The 19,308-nt window shown below is 37.9% G+C and overlaps 1 protein-coding gene across 5 annotated transcripts in view; it reads left to right on the top strand.

Moving 5' to 3' along the window:
- Positions 1-19,308, top strand: part of ppp1r13ba (protein phosphatase 1, regulatory subunit 13Ba) — a 35,713-nt gene that overhangs the window by 12,069 nt on the left and 4,336 nt on the right. For 2 of the 5 annotated variants that reach the window (XM_043263085.1, XM_043263083.1), the window contains exons 4-10: positions 2,273-2,343; positions 13,231-13,332; positions 15,165-15,339; positions 16,842-17,038; positions 17,558-17,698; positions 17,949-18,141; positions 18,768-18,899. In XM_043263085.1, the coding sequence (XP_043119020.1) occupies positions 2,273-2,343; positions 13,231-13,332; positions 15,165-15,339; positions 16,842-17,038; positions 17,558-17,698; positions 17,949-18,141; positions 18,768-18,899 (1,011 nt within the window). Of the gene's footprint in view, positions 1-2,272; positions 2,344-7,389; positions 7,908-13,230; positions 13,333-15,164; positions 15,340-16,841; positions 17,039-17,557; positions 17,699-17,948; positions 18,142-18,767; positions 18,900-19,308 lie in introns of those variants that run through there. The other 3 variants (XM_043263084.1, XM_043263087.1, XM_043263086.1) reach the window with 3 other exon arrangements.

The raw sequence follows: 19,308 nt of genomic DNA, 5'->3' as shown, positions 1-19,308 counted from the left end.
TTTGTAAGTTGCTTGGTTCCTTCTTTTTGCTCCTTTGTTAAACTACCATTCTACATTTTGTAGTTAGTAAGATTTTTTGGTAACACTTTACAATAAGGTGTCATTTGTTAATGCATTAACTAACATGAACGAACAATAAACAATACATTTATTACAGGATTTATTCAACTTAATGTTCATGTTAGCACACAGTGCATTAAATAATGTTAGCAAACACAACTTGTGATTTTAATAAATGACCATTAACTAATATTAATAAATGCTGTAAAAGTATTGTTCATGTTAGGTAATGTTGTAATAACCCTCACTGTAAACTGTAATTTTTTTTTAATGCCCTCCAAGGCTGCATTTATTTAATCAGAAATACAGTAATATTTTGAAATACCATTGCAATTAAAAATAAAGGTTTCTATACATGAAAATTTCATTTGCAAAAACAAATGAACAAAGAAATAGTTCACCCCCAAAAATCCAACTCATCAACTCATGTCTTTCTTCTTTTAGACAAACACTGTCAAAGTTTTGACTCTTCCAAGCGTCAACGTATTACCTCGATTTTGATTAATTTAATGCATCTTTGCTACATAATTTCTGGAAACAGATTTACCTTCAGAACAGCTCGTAGTTGCTAATCTGTAGTTGAGGTTTGTGATTAGTAACTTTCCCAAAAAATCTAGCGTCTTTCTGTTAAATCTTTTAGTATCTTTAAGTGAGAGTCCTGTGAGCGTTGGGCTTTGCAGAGTTTTTCTCTGTAGTTACGTAACTAATCTTCTTTGTGTGTAATTGGTCTCCCGCCTTCTTGCTCTCATATCTGCACCTGAGACAGACCATCAGACTAGAGGAGACGCTTGTCTGGCCTTCAAAGAGAAATGTCTAAAATGAGAGATTGAATCATTATTAATATTGCTCATAGGATTAGTGATTTCACCAGTGCAGCACAATATTGAAAAAAAAAGTCATTTGGATATGTTGCTTTTTTGCAATGTGTACTGTGGCATGAAAATATTAATAATAAATGATTAAGCTTATTTGTAGGGGACAGCATGTGTTCAGAAAACTAAAATCATTTTCTTAAAAAGCTGAAAAATTACTATGCCTGTAGGGCTGAATATTATTTGGAAAATTTATTTTTTTCACACTGAGAAATAAAAACTCAGTTTATAAGATACATTCCCACTATATTTTACTCATTTGATATGACTATAAAAAAATCTAATATTTAATAGATACATTTGTAATATTTTATAGTACATGTAAAATGTTGGTATTATGATGGGGACTATTATAGTCTTTAGTAATATTTTAATCTATTTTTATTTTAATATATTTTTTTGCAGTTAAAGTTTTAGTAATATTGCTGTTTTTGTTTCTATGTGTATATAGTTTCTAAATTTTATTTCACTTTTAGTTAAATTAAAATGCGAAATGTTGCCTTGTTTCTGTTAACATTTATAGCAATTTTAATTTAATTTAATTTAATTTAATTTAATTTAATTTAATTTTAATTTTAATTTTATTTAATTTAATTTAATTTAATTTAATTTTAATGACCCTGAAAATTACAATACTAATACTATACAATACTAACTTCACAATTCTAAAACTATTCCAATTTTAATTTTTTTTAATTATATATTTTTTAATTTATAGCAACTGCATAACACCATAACAGCCTCAACGTAACACCATGAAAACATTGAGGCAGTAGGTTCTTACACGGAAAGCGGCGCTGAAATGTGAAAATGTAAAATTGTAGTTCATCGTATCACTACATTTCAAATTAGTCTGTGAGGGCAGAGGGCGGTCAGCGGGATTGTGTACAGGCCTATCAGAGGCGGCGCGGTCCATGAAGGTCTTGGTATTTCCAGAGCCTCTGACAGGATTACACATAATAACACAGCCCTGGATTTAGAGAATTAAGCTGCTGCTTATTTATAGATGGCACAGTTGAGAGTGCTGGTGAAACAAAGGCTCACAAAAGAGAAATGACTGGTGGTTGGTAAACGCTGTTAAACAACCCGCTGTCTCGGCACAGACTAATCAGGGTAAATATGCCAGCCAAAATCCCACTGCTGGATCATATGCTCATTAGATTCAAAGGTACCCTTTTTCGTTTTTTCAGCTATACGTGTGACTGATTTTTTGTTTTGCCAATACAAAAATGCCCCTCTGTCCAGCAGCACTGATTATGTTTGCCCGCAGCGGCGGTTTTTAAGCTCAGCAACATTGCTTGGAGTGCAGGGGCGATGATGTAATCTTGTTTTATTTCCAGCAGGAAGTCAAACTTCAGAGCAGGCCGACAGGAAGAGCAAGGGGAACTCGGACAAGCCTTGCGAGAATGGGGTACGTTCGCGCTGTTCTCAGTCACGCTTTCCTTCTGGACTGTTTGAGGCTTCATAATGAGGGCTGCTCACAGAGGCTTCGCGTAATTACGGTGAAACTGCATGAATGAAACACGTCAGCACGTCTTTTCGTGCAATAAATGTGTGTAGTTTCTATGTGTTTCGATCCGTGAAGCACTCTTTTGATATAAACCTGGGTCTGTTTTTGAAAAGCCTAAAAAGCCTTTTAACTGTTGGCCATTTTTGTGTTTTATGTACTACTAAAATTTATATTCATATTTTGAATGAACATTTCTTTTCATATTATTTTATTTCATATTATTTTATTAATTTTAATTTAAATTACAAAATTAGTATGCAATAATTGTCTGCCGGTTTGCTAAAAGAAAGCCTCAGTGATTCAGCTATGAGATTTTTAAACTAATTTATATTATTTATATATTATTTTATATTTTATTATTTTATATATTGGATATTTTATCATTATATCTACTACTATAATTTGTATTAATATTCTGAATTATATAAAATATATTTTTAACATTTCTATTTAACTTTTTAAACTTTTTTCACACTTTTAGTTCTAGAAATAAAAGTACTTCAAATTAAATTTAACTTTTAAAGTTTCCAGGGCAACCTCGTTTAGTTTTGGTGAACAAAATCAACACTGCTTCAGAAGACTTGGAATATAGTGCATAAAAGTCTTTTTTTTGGAGACAGACGGGCCCCCGTGACTCTACACTCTCATTATAAGAAAGCGACTTCTGTTCCACAAAAGAAAGTGAAATGATGACAGAATCCACATTTTCGGGCGAACCGTTCCTTTTAAGAATCAGTTCTGACTGTAGTTTCCACATAATTACTCTCCAGTTGGAAGTTAAAAGTGGGAAGCTTTGCGGCGGGGAGCTTGTGTGCAATGTGCTGATAAGCTCCAGTCCTCCACCAAAGTCATTTGCAGCGGATTGGTTCATGTGGCGGACACAGGAAGTTTTAGAGAAACAGAATACACAGGTTTCCCCCGTTTCCCGAAAGATCACTCGGCTGCATAACGCTGCCTAGTTTCCGTGTGCTTTCTATCCCGCTGCATATGGCTGTCTTTGATACCGATCATGCAGAAAAAAGGAGGCAGTGTTCTCTTTTTCCGAGTTCGGAAACGCACATCTACATTCCTCTGCCGGTATCCATGTCAGTATTTTTACGAAAAAGGAAATTGATGTCTGTAGGTGTATATTCCAGATCTCCAGACTGATTAACATTCCACAGAACCGTAATCATAAAACCCATAAAGCAGCTCAGCTATTGAACAGGTGGTCACTGGGAGCTTCCCAGCATCACCAGTGATATTATAAATGAGTGACGAGTTCACTGCGGCATCCAAATGCGTTCCATTATGCAGCTGTTATTACACATGATCCAGGCAGCAGGGGCTTCTCTTTCAGGCCGTATCATGTGATGATATTTTAATTACATCCGGCCAATAAACTTCAGGACTTCTGAACTCCTGCACTGGCCTGATTGTATACTCATACTCTAAAACTGTCGGCGTAATATGCAAGTCTGCGAGTGTGCTCCACTTTAAACCAGGTCAAAGGGCCAGAAAGCAAAATATTAGCTGTTCAGCAACCCAAAAGTGTTCCTGGCTTCCGATAATACAGCCGAGCAGCTGAGAATGACTGTACGAGGGCATTTGATGGGCATAGTGTTTCTCTCAGGGTCCGAATGAAGACTTTATTCAGGATATGCACATGTCAGCATGTGTTGTTTGCCCACCTGTGTGCATTTCTAAAGAGGTGCGAAATATTATTACACTTTAAAGTTTTAGTATCAATGTGTTTTAGAATGCAATTCATTTCTGTGATGGGCGAGCTGTTTTAAAATCCGTAATTTCTCATCATTGTTATCGTTGTTCAAAATAGTGCCTTAATGTTTTGTGGAAACTTTAATGCATTTTTTATTATCAGAATATTCAAAATAAATAGCATTTAAATAGTTCTTTTTAATTATTTAATAAAATCATTTACTGTCATTTTTGATCAATTTTATGCATCTTTGCTAAATAAAGGAATTCATTTAATTTTTTAAAAATTTTACTTTTGAATGGTAGTATGTTAAGTAGTGTAAAATGTAACTTATGCTTTTATATAATCTATTGCACCATAGAAATACAGTAAATGCTCACAAATTAGATATAATTCTATACACATTCTCTGCATTTTTTTTTAGCACTTCTACTGAAACCATCAATTTTTTAAGGCTGTTTAGTTTTAGACGAATCCATCCTTAAGTGGCATGTAAAAGCAAAACAAACTGTGGTTGGTGTCTTTACAGTGAGTCAGACTAAGTGGGCGATTTTTGGCCGGAACGAGCTGCAATCTGGACAAGACTTTTATGCTGTTAGTTTAAAAGTCTGGCTATGCAAATAATATAAAGATATCTTTCATCGAGCACGTTGTTGGTTTTCAGGCATGATCCGCCTGGCAGCTTTGTCTCTGAGCTCACTGACCTTGTCCCACTCTGATATCGCTATCATTGACCTTCACTCTGGCTTTTTCTGCCTCTAGAAGCTCCTGTAACATTCCCTTAGATGATGCTTAGAGTTTCCATTTCGGTCGCACTGCACCTCCTGCACCCGGCAGATAAAACTTTATTAGATAATCAAAATTCACCATAAAATGCGATTAGAAGTTCTGCGAGAATGCAAATGCTCCGTCCGTAGAGATGAATGCTTAGCCCTTGAAAGTTCCCAAAGATCTGTGCATGTTGTCCCTAAGGGCGCTTTGCATAGTCATGAAAGAGCAATGTGTTTCTGCCTAAATGCAGCAGGAAAATACAAATAAAAAAACAAATACTGTAAATTAAAGTGTCATTGCATTTGAAGGCAGCGCTGTGAATTCTTCTAATTATCGTCTAGCACTTGTCTGGAAATGTAGTTATTATCAACTGGTTTTCCTTTAGGACCCAGATATTATATTATACATCTTGTTGTGACAACTGAGAAAAAACATCCTTAAAATCAAATATTTTAAATACTTCCAGAATGATATGCTTTGTTGAATTTTATACCTTGCATTTAAAATTAATGCTGTTATTTTAGCATTTATATACTATTAAGAATTGATATTAATATTTTGAATTAGTCTTTATTTGTGTATTTTACATTTTTAGTGGTTTTATATTGTTTTGTATTTTTTTATGCTTATATAAAGTATATATATATATATATATATATATATATATATATATATATATATATATATATATATATATATATATATTCCATTTCCATATAATTATTTTAGTTAATTTAATTCTAAGTTAAACAAAATGTAAATGAGAAAAGATGCCTTGGCAACTAAAAAATAAAATTAAATAATTTAACAATAAACAGTTTCTTTTATTTCAGCGCATATTTATTTTATCAATAATAACCATGCATTATATCAAAATTTGTCATTAACTGCCAGTTGATGAACACTGATTTATACTAAAACCTCCCTTGCCAAATCAAATCATTGCTCTAAAGCATACGCCTATCTGATGCATATTGTTCAGTGCATACGCTAAAGTTGAGAGCACAGATTTTGCCCCGTGGCACTGCATGTGTTTTTCAGCGTATGGACATATGAAGGTCAGTCATGAGTGACCGTGGTCAGTATGAGAAGCTATTAAAATGCGGAGGGGGGCTAAATGGCTGGCTCAGCGTTATTATAGCACTTATTGACTGTGCCCATTTCTGTCCAAGATACCTCATCCAACTGGCACAAAAACGGTCTTGTTCAATTGCTCATCGCTGTTGGAATACTAATATGGATTAGCCCACATGAGCATCGCATCTTGCCGAAAGACATGCGTGCATTTTTAGAATTGTGCATTTTAACTCCTTGTTGCTTACTTATTGAAATCCAACAGAATCTTAATCTGTAATGGCAAAAACGTTTGCTATTAAAAAAGCACCTTATGACATAATATTGGCCTTTGACTCCTTTTTTTTGGACCTGTAGGCTATGGGATTATTTAAAGTAGGCTAAAGAGTAGTAAACCTCTATGGGGAGGTGAGATGTAACATAGTGTCGTGAAATAATCAATGCACAGTGGTAGTTTTTGTTAATGGAATTGATGTTAATGGTATTTCCTTGTCAAACATCAATTTCATCAGCCTCCTCTCGTGCACCGTAACGCGCGGTGCATTGGAAAGCACGTGCTTGCTTGTAAAGTTGTGTCGCAGAGCTGCGAACATTAATGGCAGATTCTCTGGAGACCGTCACGCATCTGGGAGTAAGTGAGTGCGGGGCAGCTGTGGCGCAGCACGGGCAGTCTGACAGCGGCGCTCCCGGGAGAGGAGGGGTCTGCGTGTGCGTGCTGTGGCGATGTCCGATTCGCGAATGAATCTTTTTGTGAACCGATTGACTCGGATCAATTGAACCGATTTGCTCTGTTGTGGTACATTCCATGTAAATTATCCTATTTTTTATACTGCTTTTAAATCCGGTCTTGTGCGCAAACGGTAGGACAGAATCCAGTCCTTAAGCTTTGTTTTCCACAATGGATTTTAATTAAAGCAGCCAATTATCCATCCTCACTCCTCTTTTATGCTTTCTGTTTTAATAAACCGTCCGATTAGTTTCGTGTGAGAAACGATTCAGTGCGAGTGAGCTGTCCAAATGATTCAAACTCTGTCAGATCTTTTGCCAACTCGATTGATCATTTGCATCAAAAGGGTAATTCGTTTAATCTGACATTGCTAGTTCTGAGTCTAAACACCTGACACTTAAATTTGCTTAAATTTTAACAAAAAAACGTCAGTGTTTATCGACATTTATCGACAGCGCTCCTGAGATAATACTCAGCGTAATGTCCTTTTTGACTCGTTAACGATTCCGAATTGGGAATTGTTTACTCGAGACTCTTAAATGAATCATTTATAGGCTACTGGCTTTTTAGAACTCGTTCAACCGATTCTTTGAAAAGATCCGACTCCAACGAACGATTCGTTAAGGAATCGGACATCACTGCTGCAGTCTACTCTCCGGGCAGGAAAAACGCGCACACACATTAAGAGCGAGAGAAGTGCTTGCACGTCAAAATTGAGCCTGAGGGGGGGAAAAAAACTTACGCAGTCTCCATCATCACACATTCACGTTAACATTTTACAAAGGTCACTCGTTTCTATCCAACGTTTTATTGTTCAATGCGCTGCAATAGCTCATCAGAGTCACGAGACCGCAACTATGTATAGTAAACAAAAACACGCAAAGTCAGTCGCGCAGAGTGGGGATGACAGCCTGACTCATCGCTAATGTGCTGGATGACTTCACTCCTGTTTTTTGGAGAGGGGATTGCGGCTGTGAGTGTGACTCTGGGGTCTCATAACGAGCACAACGCCGCAGATACTACAGCTGCACTGCATCCGTCCACGCAGCGCCGAGGCTTTTCACATAAGAGACTCGGAAAACACTGTCAGAAATGGAGTGGAACCACGTCGAGACTGTGCAGGAATTCACAGCTGAAGGACAATGCAGCAAAATTAAGGTCCAATCATGCAGAATAACCTGGGACTCTCACCAGGTAATTTCAGCGCTCATCTTATAAGCGGCTTCTTATGCGTTGCTCTGCGTGGCATTGATTCCGTGAAGCGCAGAACCGGTTCACTCGGATTTTCTGCTCGTTCGTTTGCTGATCAATAGAAAAAAGATTGACCAGTTGTTATAAGTGTCAGAGCGTTGGATCAGGTTACTTTGTTGTCTAGTTACATGAGCTGATAGATCACAGCTGTATGTAGTGTATTGGGAAGGGATGCTGTCAGTTGACATGTAATATTTTTGGGTAGCTGATATGACATTTCAAACAGTGAGTGCGACTAATGCTGCAATTGCTTTAAACTTCATTTTTTTTTTGTATGTACCATCATTATATATGCAGGTCTCGGTGGAGAGAGTGCACTGGATATTGCGCTTTTAACCGATTAGGCGAGCTCCAAAAAGATGAAAAAAATCAAGATAAAATAAAAACTTGAGCGACTAGTCATAACATTCGTTTTAGTATTGACCTTAAAATTAGTTAAATATCCACGATGAGACAAATATCATTGTTTTGCTTATTATCCGTTAATTGTCTAATGGTTTCCCTAAAGCTCACATTCCGAGGAAAAACACTTTTATTTAATAATTTTAAATTACATATTGTTTTATATTAAAAATGCACTGATACGCTTGATATATCTGAATGAAATGTAATAAATTTGCTTTGACGTTAGATCATGTCCCTTGCCACAGATAAAATTTACTTTGGCATTCCCAAATAAGTTTGTTTTTTATAAAATCTGTATCGTTTTTGAATCTCTTCATCGCATACAGATAGTTCTCTTATATGGTTATGTGATAGAAATCGCTCCGTTTCCAATCTAAAACTAATTAAACCCCTCTCGCCTACATTTGTGATACAATAAGTGTGATGTATTGAATCTCGCTGCAAACTGACGTTTTTTCAGCTGCTGCCATGTCAGACCTCAAAAAGCGCATTCGCGAGAATTGTTCTTGTGACAGGGGGAACTAAAAGTACTCTAATTACGGCTCATTTGTCAGACAAGATATGAATAGCAGTGGCTGCGGGCAGGCGATGACCTAATGGACTATGTCATATGTGAAAAAGGGTGAAAAGGAGTGAGGTAAAGAGAGAATAATGTCTCCTGTGTATACTGTAGCAGGCGCTTTTAGCTATAAATGTAAACACCTATGGATACTTTGGTCATAGATTCACTCATTCTGCTGTAAGATGCTTCAAAGCATTTCTCACACGCTTCAGTTAATGCCATGTGAGTTCTTCATGTAATGGGTGAGCGTGTTTAATACTTTGCGTATGATCTCATTCTGAAAAGGGCCTGTTCCCTCAGAGCCACCAGGTGCTTACCAACACCATAACGGCCCCAGGGGTGACCTCATTTTCTGTGGCTGGAGCCACATTTCAGGCGAATCCTTCCACAGACTGAACATCCAAGGTTATTAAGAATGGCACTCCCTCAAAGAATTAAAATATTCCCTTGAAAGAATGTTTTTTTTTATGGCAGCCTTTGTTTATTTCGGCGGTAAATTATCTGTAATGTAAACGGAATGGAAACAAATAACGCATTTGTGACTGACGCGTATTGTCTGGCGCTTTGCTAAGTGTTTCCTTCCCAGTAGTGCCTTCCCAGGATTTCCTAACTGTGTGTTCGCGTCATGGCAGATAGCGTGCATTTCATTTGTTGTGCGCTTTTATTTCATGATTTCAGGAAACTCTATACTTTCTTTAAGCACATGAGTTTCCGAGTTGGGTACGTGTAAGAAAACGCATCAGAGGCAGCATCTGTATTGATGGTAAATTTGTTGATAAGTGTAAGTTTATGCAAAGAGGCTCCTGGTTTACAAATAGCAGAAAATGCTGTTGTGCATGCCAGCCTAGTAGTCAATTTAGTTTTTTTTTTACGAGTGTGGATTATTCAAGCACTTCGAAACCAGAAAACCAACTAGAGTTGAAAAAAACATAAAAAGAAAATCACACACACACACACACACACACACACACACATATATATATATATATATATATATATATATATATATATATATATATATATATATATATATATATATATTTAGTTTATTTGGTTTTTTTCATGGTACATCATCTTGCTCAAACCGAGTGACTTGAATGCATCTGCCATTATAATTACGAATTCCCAACTAGTAAATTCGAACTTCCCAGGAGGGCTTTAATGTACCAGTATTCAATTAATCAAGTGATTCATTTAATTCATTGCTTGCAGAACTGAGCACCCATGAGCAAAAATGGCTGATTTCATATGACTGACTTCCTGCATTAGTCAGTCAGTCAACAGCCATTAGGATGAAATGAGCATATTAACAGATAGCTTTTTCCAGTTATAGGCCTTGTTGCAGTTATATTGACTAGAAATATTCTTTCAGAGCTGAGCATTTCTGCTCTATCTGACAGCACAGAGACCTCTCAGAGGACATCTAGTGCCAATTCCATCTTAACTGGCCAACCTCAATTTAAACATGGACTTGCCACATTGACTTTTCTTATAAAATCTCAGTGATGCCTCAATGAGATCATTTAGATAAATGTACCCTCCACACAGAAATGAGGTTTTTGCAGTCCTCTGACTCACTAGGGCCTGTCAGATGTGTTTTAGTCATTATAAGGATAACACGTGTGCAGTGAGCCAGTTATGGGAATTGAGAGAAGCCAATGATTCAATTATTTTGAATGTATGCCATGTCACGTGTCAGACAGAAAAACGATTTTGGATTTATATAATTCATTACTTGCATTCTTGACTATGTATGTTTATTAGATTAAATTAGATTCAACTTTATTGTTATTACACAAGTACAAGGTAACGAAATGCGGTTTAGGTCTAATCAGGAGTGCAATAAGCAAGTGCAGGATATAGGTATAAGTTAGTGCACTTATAGATGATATGTGCAGGGATAAGTAGAAACCATGGGTAAAATTTACATATGAATGTACTTTGAACATAATATACAGGATGCTGTTTACTATAAACAGAAATGTACAGATAAGTATAAACAAATGTACAAATGGATATGTACAGTGGATATGCACATTTATAAATATGCACAGAGTATGTTTTATAGTAGCACAATGAATATTAAATGGTGTAATGATTATGGAGAGTGTATGAGGGGGGCAGAGTTCAGTAAGTAGACAGCTCTGGGAAAAAAGCTGTTCTTTAGTCTACTGGTTCTTGTCTGGGGGCACCTGAAGCGCCTGCTGGAAGACAGGAGCGGGGTGAGAAGAGTCCTTAAGAATACTGCGTTCTTGACGCAGACATTGTATCTTCTGGATGTCCTCAATGGCTAGAAGTGGAGTCCCTGTGATGTGCTGGGCAGTTTTCACCACCCGCTGCAGTGCCTTACGCTCAGCAACAGAGCAGCTCCCATACCAGACTGTGACACAGTTGGTTAGGATGCTTTCTATTGTGCAGCGATAGAAGTTCACCAGGATGGCTGAGGACAGCTGGTTCTTCTTTAGTGTTCTCAAGAAGAAGAGGTGCTGGTGAGCCTTCTAGACTGGAGGTGTTGGTGGTCCAAGGACAGGTCCTCCGAGATTTGGATCCCCAGGAACTTGAAGCATGAGACAGGCTCAACTGCCATATCTTAATATGGATGGGATCATGTGAACCTCTTCTCTCATTCCTGAAGTCCACTATGAGCTCCTTGGTCTTGGTGGTGTTAAGGAGCAAATTATTGTCTGTGCACCAAGTGACCAGATGCTGGACCTCCTCCCTCTAGGCAGTTTCATTGTTGTTGCTGATGAGAACGATCACTGTAATATCGTCTGCAAACTTGATGAACTGGAAAAGTGCTCCTCTAGCATTATTTTGTAGCAGTGCTTGGCCTTTTTGATGCCCCTCCTCAGATTTTCCCTGGAAGTGCACGTCACCTGATCTGAAGGCAGTGTTGTGTGCCTTCAGCAAGAGGCGCACCTCCTTGTTCATCCATGGCTTCTGATTTGGCTATGTAGTGATCTGCTTCTGAGTTGTAACACTGTCTATGTTGGTGGGAAGTGTAGTTGTCTATGTCCGTATGAAAACCACAGGTGCCCTGGGAAGCAAACATACTCCAGTCTGAAACCTGTCCTGGAGTGTGAAGTCTGCCTGTGTTGGCCACATTTTGATGGTCCTCACTGATGGCTTCACACAGTTGATAAGGGTGAGAAACTGCATGGTACGGCACAGTATGGTATGGCTTGGCACGGTCTGGTTTGCGTTTCCACTGCAGTTTTAATATTGCTTTAGATCGGGCAGAATTATTCACTTTATTTTTGGTTGCACCACCACTACTGATCATTATAAACGTGCCACAAACAAACACAACAATGGAGCATATCGAAGGAGTGATGTTCTTCTTTCTCTGCACTAAAAAGCACTCGGTACTAAAAAAGTACTAGGTTCCAGGTACCTTACATAGTGGAAGCCCCCCAAAAGTGAACCATACCGTGCCATGCAGTGGATAAGCTCCAAAATAAAGGTGATCTGATTGTCCCAAGTGGGTGAGGGGGGTCACAGCATAGGCTTCAGCCATGTTTGTGTATACATGGTATTATATTGTAAAGTATGAGTGAATGTTATAGAGTATGTAGGTGAGTTCATACAATTGCAGGACATTGCATAAGTGTATGCATCCTGTTCACACTCTCTAGGCATTTCCTCGTGATTCTGTGCTTATTTCTAGATGTGTTTTTTTGTTTGTCTGTGCCTGTTGAATTGTTGTTGACTGCAGATATTTCTATTACCCAATGCTGCACAACAGTCCACCCTTTTGAAAGCAAAAGCTTGGACCAGTTAAAATTCTAACCTGGCCTTAACTAGTTTTAAATGTACAACGGTGACCTGTTGCTGGCTCAAACTAAGGTGAAGATGCACAAAACAAAACATATAATGATCTTTTAAGAAGTTCATCACTGGCTAAACCAGCTTAGCGTGTCTAGGATTGGAGCCAGACATACAGTACCAGTATAACAAGTGTCTAAAAATAAATGAGGAAATTAAGTCATTTATAAGCATATATAAATTAAGTTGTGTGGGTTTTTAAGTCTTTTTAAAAACCCACACAAAGTAGGTTGAATTTGACATGATCCAAGTGATAAACTGATATAACAACAAATTAAGCAGCCACAATTTGGCATATTTAAATATTATTATTTAACCTTTTCAGTATTTAATTTTGAGTTTGTGTCATTTGTCATTATTAATTTGCATTACACACAATGTCCGTTGACTACTAGTTTGAAACTACCTTCATCACCATTCAATTCAGATTTTCCCATCCATTATCTGATACTTTGCGTGTGTGTTTGTGTGTAGGTGGGTAATCCACGTGTGGAGTTAACGCTGTCAGAGCTGCAGGAGATGGCAATGCGACAGCAGCAGCAGATCGAAGCTCAGCAGCAGATGCTGATAGTTAAGGTAGGCACCACCATATGAATCTCATATCTTTTTATTTATTCCTATGTCTTCAGATTTTTTTACTCTTCTTATGTCTGAACTGTTCAGTTTAAACAACTTTTATTTAGCCTAGGATATGCATCTTTCATTTTCAGAACTGTTAATGGCGCTTTGTTGGTCTGCTGACTTTAAAATTAAGACCCCTGTGGTCCGGCATAAACAGGTGCAGACACATGCATAAGGGGCATACTGCACATGAACACATGGTCATATCATCTAGTGTGCATAAACTGTCGCATTTGATTAATTACACTAGCGTGGTTCCATGCGGCCATTTCAGGAATATTCGAAATACCTTTTAAATTATTTGCATATTCAATTTGCAGCTAGTGCACTCAAACCTGACATCATTTAGTTAATCTCTTTTGATATTGTGTTTTGAAAATCATTTGTCTTTCTGATTGAGATATTGTCTTATGGTCAGTGTGTGAGTCAGCAGCAGAGGGAACTGTGCGCGTTGCTGGACGTAAAGTTCTTTTCCTTAAACAACAACAGGAAAGAGAGTCCATTCACATAGGAAATGAGATCAGCATGAAACTGCAGCTGTCAGGAAGAGGGAGGACGTTAAGACCAGTGGAGATAGTGTGTTTATGTACGTGTGTTCACAAAGGTGTAGTCAGTTCCCGGGAAAAAGAATCAGAATGCCCTGGAAATTGCAGACAAGCGACACAAGGCCTAGCTATGATCTATGAAGTATATGCGACAGTATTCTAAGATGTTATCAACTTTTTGAAGGTAAAAAAAAGTGTATGCATGTTTAGAACTTTTTAGGAGTGTTTGTTGAAATGCTATTTGTGACCCTGAACCACAAAACCAGTCATATGGGTAAATTATTTTCAATTTATGCATCAACGGAAAGCTGAATAAATGTGCTCTCCATTGATGTATTGTTTGTTAGGATGGCAAAAAAAGAAAAAATCCTGAATCTGAGGGTGCAAAAAATTGTTTTGAGAAAATTGCTTTTAAATTTGTCCAAATGTAATTCTTAGCAATGCATATTACTAATCAAAAAATAAGTTTTGGTTCATTTACAGTAAGAAATCTACAAATTGGGACATAATCTTTACTTCGTAGTTTAACGAGTTTATGTTGCAAATACAATTTTTTTTCTTTGATGACTTTAGATTGTAGAGTTAAAAAAGGGAATGTGAAAAAAGTGTATTTCCACAAATCTGTTCTACGTAGCTGTAAACATTGTAGCTCTGCAGTTAAAAACATGCTTTGTCCGTTCATCTGTTCATTTAACACTGGATTGTGTCGAGTCAACACTCTGAGACTGTTAGGCCTGGCTTTGTACTTGCTCATTCTGAAGCAGACCTGAAAGTGCTAGTCAGCACGAACGCCTGTGTTTCCCTCCACTTTCTATTTTAGTCTCATTCATCATACGTTCACATTTTGGGTGTGTTATATTACAAAAACCACAAATAACTAATATTTTCATACAGTTGGAGTAATTACAGTATTATTTGTGTGCTTTTTTATTTGTTCTCTTCTCTGCTAACAGAAAACTTTTGTGTTCCTATTCTGTAACGTCTCTGAAATGAAGTTAATGTTCTTTTATTTCCTGTCTCTATCTTTCCTCTCTGTTTTACCAACTTACCTGACCCTTCCTTATTGTTTACATCCCATTCTTTCACAGCTCTCTACTGTGCGTAGTGAGGTGTGTGAAGGGCTTTTGTTGATCGGTGACGTGTTTGTTTTGATGATCTGTGGGGCATGTTCCCTCCCATTTTGAAAATGACTGTTACCCTCTCCTGTCCTTTCCTCCCTTCTCCTCTCCTCCCTGTGTTTAGGAGCAACGATTGCGGTATTTGAAGCAGCAGGACCCACGTCAGGGCCAGTCCGTGTCTGAGAGTGAGAAGCTCCAGAGGTTGAGGGAAAGAGTGGAAAGTCAAGAAGCCAAACTTAAGAAGGTCCGTGCCATGAGGGGCCAAGTGGACTACAGCAAACTCATCAACGGCAACCTGTGTATGTACAGCCATGTTAACAGATTTCAAAATGCTTTAGAGATTGCCCGCTATATAAATGATTTTTATTGTGTATTGGTTTATGCTGTATAAATAGTAAATTATGTTTTTTTATTTAAATGAGCAACTATACTACCAAGTACAATATCTGTTTTTTGCTTAAATGGTTACCACACCCCTCATTAATCACTTACCCCCATGTCATTTCAAATCCGTAAAAGCTTAGTTTGTCTTCGGAACACTATTTAAGATATTTTGGATGAAAAAGAAATTGTCAAAATAGTCCATCTGCCATCAGTCATTCAACCGTAACATTATAAAGTGACAAAAATACTTTTTGTACCAAAAGAACACAGAAATAACAACTTTATTTAACAAATACCACTGATGACAGATGGACTATTTTGACAATGTCTTTCATACTTTTCTGGCATTAATTGGCATTCAATTTGACAGTCATTAGTCATTATCAGGTTTTATCCAAAATATATTGAATTGTGTTCAAAAGATGAACAAAGCTTTTACAGATTTGAAATGACATGGGGGTAAGTGATTAATGACAAAATGTTCATTTTATAAGCTAATAAGGGTTGGGAACGACTAATGGTGACTAATGGTGGAGTTACCCCTTAAGTATATAAGTCAACATGAAATCAAAATTGAAAGTCCTTTCACCGGCATGCAAAAATTTGTCCAACAGCCAAACAAGTTTAAACCTCTGCCCTCCAACAACTTGTCAATCACATGACAATCACAGCAGTTTGCAAATAACACTGATCTTTTCAATTTCCAATGGACAAAATAAGGTCCCTCCCTATGTTTTTACTTGTTTAGGATGACATTTCACTTGCATATATGACAGGATAGGAACCAAAAATGGTCACAGATTCCGTGTCATGCCATGTTTAAGTCTCAGGGTTGTATACTTGCTTGTTCAGACCTCACAAATATGGAGTCACAAGTCATCACTAGTATGCCTTTCAGCAAAAAATATCTTCTTAGGAGGACTGTCTAATATGCTCATGTCACCATTCCAAAGCAACTTTGCACGTTAAAGTTCCCCTAAAGGAATCAAACCACTAGTTCTGAAGCTAACAGTTTTTACTATTGTTAGACCACACAGTGGAATTTCATCCCTTGCTCCAGCTGCTTTTGCTATCCTCTCCCTCTGTGTTTCTGGCAGTGGATCAGTCACTAAGAACATCTCTGAACTTTAAAATGAGGAGTTCTGGTTGGGGTGTGGAAGAGCCTGGGGTGGATTTCACCCCCTCATGACATTCATGAAATAAAAACAAAGATCACAATACCATTCCACTCTATTTAGAATTTGCCTTATGACATGTGGACTTGGGGAGTGGACATCTGGTCCTCACTCCTACACACTTGCTCAAACACACACCCACTTGAGAAATCCAGACACATGAAGCATATCAACAATCGTGCACCCATTTGCACACAAAGATAGTATTTTTATAATAGGAAGGCTTCGTGTGTGTCTTTCAGCTGCAGAAATTGAGCATGTTAGCAGCCTGTTCCAGGAAAAGCAGGCAGAGCTGCAGTCAGCCATGCTGAAGGTGGACCAGCTCACGCAGCAGCTAGATGATCTGCGACGGGGGCGTCTCAATGGACTGCAGCCTCTGGGGGGACCGGTGACCAGCAATGCTGCACTGGAACTACGCAAACTCTACCAGGAACTGCAGGTAGGCATTTTCTACAAGGAGAGACTGACACTATTTGTTGGTGGTGATGCTGTTTGTTGGTTTTGTTCAGTTGCAGTCAACTCATGATAACTTGTTATGACCAAAAACTAACCAAAGTTTTTTGAGAAAAAATAGTTGATCTTCAATATATTGGTCTCACTTGGGGAAACATAATAGGAAGTAAACTTTCTTTTAATCCATTAAACCTGTTTGATCATCAAAAACTATTTCATTCCCCAGTGAAGTCTTGAAAGACTTTGATTTTAATGCTCTTTCCTGTTTTGCCACACTTGTTTATTCTTTCCTCCATCCTCTCTGAAGTTGTTTGTGGTACATTTTGCACCCCACAGTGATAATGCATAAAATATTCAGATTATCAAGCGTGTTTTCAAACTCCTAAGATATTAGTTGCATAAACATGTGACATTTGATGAGATGGTAAAATATTCAAATGCAGTAACAAAATCATCAGTTCTTTATGCATGTGTATGACGCATGTATGTTTGTATTCGCACTTAGATCCGGAACAAGCTAAATCAGGAACAGAACAGCAAGCTACAGCAACACAAGGATATGCTTAACAAGCGCAACATGGAGGTGACCATGATGGACAAGCGTATTGGGGACCTCAGAGAGCGTCTCTACAAGAAAAAAGCAGAGGCAAGTGAAACAGCCTGGAACTAAATTGCAACATTACATTGAGCTGGGTTGTATTTTGTAAAGATGCCCTAGAATTAGTTAAACCCTGCAATTTAAGCACAAAGAATTTTGACCACCAGAGGGATTCAAAATTACATTCAAAGATATTTCTTGATATATATGCTGAATATCTGTAAAAACTAGAACCATATTGACTAGCCTTGCGAACTTGCCTGTATGGGGTTTGATTAACTAATCCTCTTCTCTACAGCTTGGCCGAATGAGTGGTCCTCCCTCCCCTCAGCCCACCCCATGCAGTTCTGGGCGAGTGGCAGCAGTCTGTCCATACATCCAGGTCCCAGTGCCTGGGCGACAGGAAGGAAGCTATGGTTTACTGCCTGATCCCCTGAAGCCACAGTCTCTCTCCACATCTGCTACAGTCAACCATGCTCGCTCCAAGTCAGGTCAGTTTTTTATCCTCTACTTTTGCATTTGCTGCTTCCCAGGACTGTAATAAAAAATACTGCAGGAATTCTGCAGTTTTTTTCCAAAGAATGAGAACATTCTTGATACTCTAACACATTCATACAAAAGCTGTCTGTGGTACAAATGATGAGCATTCAATGGGTTTACAAGGTTCAAAAGGATTTACAAGGTTCATGACCCCATTCAGGAAGACACTACTACATAAATAATGAAAGACGTATCATATCATTATGTTTGCATCTGGAAGGCTGCGTATATCTATCATTAGAGCGCAGAAAGCTGGCTCTGAAAATGAATCTTCTTTCTCACCACTGTTGTAAAATCATTAATTCAGATCAGTTCAGATTCCTTTCTATGCTTCTCATTTTCCTGATGTCACATGCGGTATCACTTTCCATCTGAAAGGGACAGCTCCAGAAAGTTTTTTAAACAATTCTTTACTCAGATACTCTCATTAACGTCACACTAAACATCTTTTTGTTTGTTTTTTCCAGCCTTTATTGCTAACATGCTTTTCCATTTTCTCATGTCTGTCACCTTTTCTACTCCTCACCCTATTCGTTTGTCATGCTTGTGTGCCACATATGTGGGGGCGGCGGGACAGATGAAGAGAGGGTGAGGATGCCTGCAGGCCCATGGAAGGTTTCAGACTTAGACATCATAGTGGACCCTCTGGTGCCATCCTCAGAGCCTAGAGATGGGCCAGAGGCCCCCACAGACTCCGACTGTACCTCTAGTGAGTTTTTTGGGCATGATATCAAAAAGAAATTTTTGATCAGAATGCATAAAACAGAATGCAAACTACATGTTTTAAAAGCATGTTTCGTGTTCAATCGGAGCTAAATAATACATAAAGACACCGTGAACTGATGTTAATCATAAATTATTTACAAACATAATCAATCTACACTAGCTGGCACTTAGTTTGTCAGTACCGATGAGGTAAGTCCTATACATACTGTAATGTATTACCTCATGAGTACTGACAAACCAAGTGCATAAAAATGTGAATTTAGTCCCCACCCCTTATGCATCTTAAAAAGCAGTACACTTACTGTATCCTACTACTACTACTACTATGACTACTAGTCAATAAAGTTGAATCCACAGGACTCCTAAAACCCTGAACTGAACCAGGGGAAAAG

This window comes from Puntigrus tetrazona, chromosome 17 (genome assembly GCF_018831695.1).
Source record: "Puntigrus tetrazona isolate hp1 chromosome 17, ASM1883169v1, whole genome shotgun sequence".
Taxonomy (NCBI): Eukaryota; Metazoa; Chordata; class Actinopteri; order Cypriniformes; family Cyprinidae; genus Puntigrus; species Puntigrus tetrazona.
Note: the sequence above shows the minus strand (reverse complement) of the source record. Positions and strands in the feature narration are given on the sequence as shown.